The 6,812-nt window shown below is 37.9% G+C and overlaps 1 protein-coding gene across 1 annotated transcript; it reads left to right on the top strand.

The window, feature by feature from the left end:
• The first annotated feature begins 411 nt into the window (after nt 1-411).
• LOC121955825 (phospholipase B1, membrane-associated-like) lies at nt 412-6,154 on the top strand. Its single transcript, XM_042503914.1, has 10 exons — nt 412-545; nt 670-721; nt 825-905; nt 1,009-1,074; nt 1,167-1,258; nt 2,675-2,756; nt 2,985-3,086; nt 3,318-3,413; nt 3,713-3,784; nt 5,235-6,154. The coding sequence occupies exons 1-10, from the start codon at nt 412-414 to the stop codon at nt 5,370-5,372; spliced, it is 915 nt and encodes a 304-aa protein (XP_042359848.1). The 3' UTR covers nt 5,373-6,154.
• The last annotated feature ends 658 nt before the right edge of the window (nt 6,155-6,812 follow it).

Below are 6,812 nucleotides of genomic sequence, written 5' to 3'. Positions count from 1 at the left end.
TTGTATGTGTTTTTTTTCAATTTTTAAAAAAATATTTTTGACTTTTTTTTTTTTTTACAACGTGGTGTAAGTGCTTTTACTGAAGTAAAGGACCTGAAGATTACAGATTCCATCACTGCACTTTCATGTTCGCAAAATTTGATGATGTAACTCACTCCGATAACCACATTCCTACAGAAAATGTTCCTTGTAATGGGACTACACACACACACACACACACACACACACATATATATATATATATGTTTTACCTTCCTTTATACTTACATGGCTGAAAAGCAGCCTTGAATTTGGTCAAAAAACATTACATTTAAGTGTCTGATCCCCGTAGACTCCTTAATAAACCTTTGGTCAGCTAAAGAAAAGACAAAATCAATCACAAAACATCATCTTTACATATTTATTTTGCACATGTGCTTTTCAGACATCATCAAGCTGTTCAATCCCAAACTGCTCGGCGCCGCTCCCGGCAAGACGGTACACGGCATGCAGGCTCATATCAGCGAAACGGGCTTCAACCTGGCTGTGACTGGACACAACACTTTGTAATGACTCATCAGTGTGACCCAAACTGTTTTCAGTCTGCACAATGTGCGCTTTGAATCACCTGTTTTCATTGTTATTAATTATTTATTACGGTGCATAGACATATTTTGTTTTGTTTTTTAGCAATCTTCCCGGCCAGACGAGACATTTGATCGACACGCTGAGAGGTTATGAGGTAGAGTGATGGCCGTTTTTCTCTGAGATGTAACAACAGGGGGATGATGGAGTTAACAAAGCTAAAATGTAGACTGTGACCCCTCTGTTGTCTCTTCCTTTAGGGTTTGAACTTCGAGGAGGACTGGAAGCTTTTGACCATTCTCATGGGCATGAATGACATCTGCGATTACTGCAAAGACAAGGTCTGTCTTTCTTCTCTGAAATGAGTTTTATTAAATAAAAACAGCTTTTTACAGAATCACAAATATGTCATTAATCTCTGCAGAGTCTCCATGTTCTCTCTAGGCTCTGTTTTCGGTGGATAACTTCATTCACTATATCACCGTCTCCTTGGAAATGCTCATGAATGAGGTAAAGTGAAAGAAAACGGAAACAAGACATATTTGGTCTCAGTACGGTGCTGGAGTTCAGCCGGGCATCTTCTCTGCGTTGTTGTGCTTCAGGTTCCTCGTATGATCGTTAATGTCGTGCAGATCCTGCCCATGCACACTCTGAGGGAGGTGCAGAAGCCCACCCCAGGGTGCCTGCTCCAAAGGTGAGCCACTAACCTTTACACGAGCCTATAAGTCCTCCCTCACTGAAAAAATGTATTTTATTTTACTTTATGATGTTTGACCTTTACTCTGCAGACTTTGACACCAGAAGGCTGTTTTCACATAAATCCAGTTTCTCTGTGCTCACCTATAATCTGAGATTAAGATGTGCTGGTAGCATTTTGGTGACGCTGCAATGACTTTGAAAGCCTGTCACGGTCTTTGCTGTGTCTCAATTTGCACTTATTTGTACTTGCACTTACTATTTTGGGTGCACACGTGCATAAACATTGACAATGTGACAAAATGTCGTGCACTATGAGTATCAAAATTGTGCGCTAAAAGTACACAGGAGTCAAAAAGTTGAGTGTGGAACGCTGGAAACATAACACCATCCGTGATCACCATCTGGGCTACGTAGCAAAAAGGAAGGGACCACAAACTTGTAAAAGCGGCAGCCAAGGAAGCTGCTGTGGTTACGGTTGCTCCGGTGAACAAGCAAACAATCAGGCAGATGTTTTTTACAGGCAACAGCTGCTGTCTGTTAGCGGCAATGCTCTGTTCAGTTGCAATTTTTCATTAAAAAGAAGAAGTAGCAGCGATTGTCATTTCTGGTACGTGCACAACAGCCTTTTTGATTTGAAACAACAGTATCCCGTCTAAATTCACACACTACTGTCATAAGTACATAGAGTACACAGTTTACAATTTTGATTTGTCTAACGGAAGTATTTGAAATGAGACACAGCATGTTTGTCCTATAATTAAGGCTTTATATATTATACACTTATATAATATATACATATTATATTACTTTATATAATTAACGCAAGATTAAGGAGTATCTTTACACGCAGTAAAACATGGTCTGAATGGGGATCTTTAAGGAAGTTAAATCGTGCAGCAGAAGTATAAACTACTGTAAGTGTACTTTACGTGTGGTCCAGTCATTTTAAGGCTATTTTGTAATGTTAAATACTAAAAATGAATCACAGGAATTTTCCAGATACCATTTTTTTTATTCATTTCGAACCAGATTTCTCAAGTTCATACTTTGATTGGTTGACCATTTTTAATAGAGTTCTACTGGTGTTTTCTTTCTTTTTATTTTAGGTTTTTTTTTATATATGTATATTTTTTTATTTTTGAGTTTTGTGGTATTTCTTTGTCAAATAAAAAATAATTATAATTATATATTGTATATATAAAATATAACAAACATGATCTCTCAAGATGACCTTGAGGGAAATTCCCTGAATTTCGCACAAACATCCTCTTGGACTTAAGAATAAACTGAATAAAATTTGGTGGTCAAAGGTCAAGATCACTGTGACCTCACATAACATGTTTTTGGCATTTTTTTTCCCCTTTATGCTATCTCCCCAAATGCTCCTTTTGTCTTTTTTACTCTGATTTAGATCTTTCTGCTCGTGCCTGATAGAGCCAGAAGCCAGGTCTCCTGAGCTTCAGGAGCTGGTGGAAGTCAATCGGGAGTTCCAGGTATGAAATCTACATCTTATGCACAATGGAAAACAGCATTTTTAATCAGTATCAACCATCCTGCAAAGTGGCAGCTCACTTTATTTTGAAAATTCATACATAATCAAGCACGATAACGTACAAAGTGGTTCATGGACCCAAAACAATGCATGTTAGGAGCTTACTTTGACTAATTTGTATGATTGCTGTTAGAATAAATTGTTCTTTTTGTGTTGCTTTCGTCCACAGAAAAGACTGGAGTCGCTGCTGTTTAGTGATCGTTTCTTCAGGGACGACTTCGCCGTTGTTCTTCAGCCCTTCCTGCAACACGCTGACCCTCCCCGCCTGCCGGTAATCCATCCTCACTCCAAAGGCCACGGCAGTATCACGGTGTCAGAGGTGTCTGCTGTCAGCAGATGAATCAGTGTGAAACGTTGCACAGTAATGATTTAATCATCAAGATCCCGTGTGTGACAGCTGCTCGTTAACACGAGGCTGAAAGTGAGAGCGAAGTCTCGTTCCACCGTCAACACGCTCCGTCAGTAAACCTACACCGGTGTGTGTTTTTGTTTCTCCGAGCAGAACGGGAAGATCGATATGACCTTCTTCACTCACGACTGCTTCCACTTCACCATAAAGGGGCACGAGGAGCTGGCCAAAGGACTGTGGAACAATATGGTGAACAATGAGTTACGCTGCTTGTTTTTAATGGCTCAGGAGGTCAAAGGTCAACAGTCACTCCCAGTTTCCATTCAGAAGAAACTATTAAGTGAAGAAATGTCATGAAAGGATAAAATATAATGAGTAATCTAATAGAAAAAAGCTTTAGATCACAAGGACACAGCTTTTTCAATCAGATTTTTTAAAGGAAGCACTATTACTACAACTACTACAAAAACTACAAACTATTTCTAGATACAGATTTTTTTTTTTTCCACCATTGAATTCCTTCTCGTCTTTCCGTCTTCTGCTCGCAGTTTCAGCCTGAGGGAGGAAAGATGATTGTGAGCAGCTTCTCTGACCCCATCAGTCTCATCTGTCCACCCATGGTAAGACAGGTCTCTATATAACAACAGTGTAACTTCACCAGAGCAGCATTTATTACCTGTGTCTTTAACCTGAAAGTTCCCTGATTTAAATAAATGAATGAATAAATTAAACAGCTAAAGTAAACAGAAAAAAATGACCTTCACTCTTAATGATGTCTTTTATTGAGGAAAAACACACCAGAACCAGCTGAAAGGATTTTACAGAGGATGTTGTTAGTGTCAGTAATTTTGTACCTTTGAGGGGATGAATTCATTTTTACTAATTTTTGCATTAAATGAAAATTATCCTGCAAAGGTTTCGATCTTTTGGATTCAAAATCTGTCACAGTTAAGATTTTATAGCCACTTCGGTTGTTATCAGTCCATGTAATGGCCATTGTCAGTGGTGATAAGCATCAGAGAGCTAACGTTTTTCACACATATTTATTTCCCATTAAATACAGCCCGCAGAGCTTAAATACATGTAATGATTCCACAAACCCAACACATTTCGTAAAGGACGCTGTCTTTTAGCCTGCTTGTGCTAAGAAAAGAGCTGTTCAGATGCAAACATCTGTGACATCTATTTTCTCACATATTTATTTTCCTCTAAATGAACCCAACAGAGGTTAAAAAAATATATATTTACTTATTCCCACACCCCAAAAGTGTGCTAAAAATCAAAGCAAATCTCTGTGTGTGGTCGCTGCTTCAAAGTGGCTTCTAAGTGGTCGTTGTTTTTTTGTTGTTGTTTTTTTCACAGTTGAGAAATTGTTTGTAATGTGAATCCTGGACAAACAAGTTAGTCATCAATCCAGAGACGGCACAGTGGACTTTAAGTCCCATGTGAAATTAACTTTTATGCACCACTGTTTTCTTTTTGTGAACCTAAAGGCATTATTTTTGGACCTAAATCTTAGGAAAGTGAACCCTAATAAAAAACATAAGAAACTGGTGACAAATTTAGACCTTCTTCATGGCAGATATTTTGAGATGCCATATTAGAAAAATAATTCCAGTTGAGGAGGTGTTGACATTGTGCGTACTGGCTCAGTGGCTTACTGGGACACTTAATGGAACGAGCCATTGTTAATATTATCAATTTCACCTTATATGACAACTTAAACTGTCTGCTGTGAAAAAGGTCCATCCAATGGGCTGATAGCATCTCGACTGGTTGTTTTGGGGCTGTTTTGCTAATCCAACTGCAGGTAGACATTATTTTGACATCTTTCTTTTTGGTAAGATCGAAGGGAAAATTCTACAATAAAAAAAATGTAAATGAAATATGTGTAGCACGTTAATTTATATACAGTTGTGAAATGAACAGACTTTTTTGGATGATTAATATCAAATCTGTGTCGTGCTTTGGGAAGTGTTCCCCAGTGATGTGCAGTATAATCATTTATATGCTTTTCTGTGCACAACGTCAAGCGATAATAACATCTCATATTCTGTGGCTCATCTGTAGGAACACCCGTATATCTTCACCCGACCGATTGCAGCCAGGTCAGCTCAGCCCCCGCTGCCGTCTGGCGCTCTGTCACAGGCAGCCGTCCTCCTGCTGCTCCTGCTCCTCGTGGGTTTGGCATGTCTCGGACTTTTGTAGCTTTCACTCTTCTGGACTGTTTTATAACTATGCCACTGCTACACTACTGCAAAGGTGAGACAGCATCACCTGCCAAGGTGAGTCTGTAAGCCACTGTTTGCAACTTTGCATGTCTGTGGCCTCAAATAGCAGCATGCAGGAAATCACTGCAGTTTTAAGCCCTGAAAGATAATGTGACGGTAAATCCTGCAACCTAAATATTTCATTTTTAGAGGCAAGTCGGGGACAGAGGTAGTAGTTGGTCAGAAGATTTCTCTGATGTTATTGGGCTGGGAGATATGGAGAAAAGCAAACATCACTGTATTTTTGACCAAATACCTCGAACAATACGTAAGGGTCGAATGTTGGTGCTTTTACAAAAATATTTACACAACAAAACGTCTAATAATTAATTAATCATCAGTAATGAGGATTTAGTGACTAAGTAGGTAAAGGTGAATAATAGAACATCTAGAGCAGTCTGGTAGGTTCAGAAAATGATATCACTTTACTGTAAAGCAGCCTTTAAAACCAGGAAAAGACAACACTTGCAATATTACAAAATCAAAAAATCCAAATCAAAGAAGATATCTAGTCATATATAATGCTGATATATTACCCAGCCCTAAAATGAAACCATTGCTGCTTTTAGCAGAAAGTTTTCTTGCTTTAAAAAATTTGAATTAGACCTAACTAACTGTGGGTTTGGGGCGATCTTCCTTGTTTCTCCCATATTTGTGATTAGAACAATAAACTGTTTGTGTAATTTTAAAGAAAAGTCTTGCCAAGAGCTCCTTTAACTATTGGCCTTACTGTAGTACCTAATATCAATGCAGAGTTTGTAACAAGCATGAAGTAACAATTTTGTGACATTTATACATTCATACATAAATCATTAAACTAATCAGACTTTGCCAAAAAATGAAGTGAATGACTGTTAAGTTTTTTAGTTAAGAATCCTGAACCCTGATGCAGCGTTCGCATGAGATCAGGCAGACGGCTGATGGACAACATTTTATAGACCGCACACGAAAAACGTGCATTGAATGGCAAGAAGGTAAAACAAAACATGCATGACAATATGCTGCAATTGTGATGCTGTATTGTTAAAAAAGAAATCGAATAAGATATATAAAATAAAATTATGGGTTTTTTATGTACGTTTTCAAGTTACGTCCAGTATTTGTCCGTTTTGCCTTGTGTAAAGGGGCAGCGTAGCATCCAGTTGTATTGTATTAATTTTGTCATAAAAGTTAAAATATTTTAATTCTCAATGACCCTGCAGTCTACTGTAACCAGCAGAAGAAGTGCAACTATAGTATTTATTTTATTATTTAAAAAAAAGCTAATTTAATTTCCATGTTTATTTAATTATTCTGTTTCACCAGTACTTGTTTTAAGACAGATAATTTAAGATAATTTAAGAGGTCATGGTAAGTCAGTGTTGGAGGAAATATTCAG

Source organism: Plectropomus leopardus, chromosome 16 (genome assembly GCF_008729295.1).
Source record: "Plectropomus leopardus isolate mb chromosome 16, YSFRI_Pleo_2.0, whole genome shotgun sequence".
Taxonomy (NCBI): domain Eukaryota; kingdom Metazoa; phylum Chordata; class Actinopteri; order Perciformes; family Serranidae; genus Plectropomus; species Plectropomus leopardus.
This window is presented reverse-complemented; position numbering and strand designations above follow the sequence as displayed.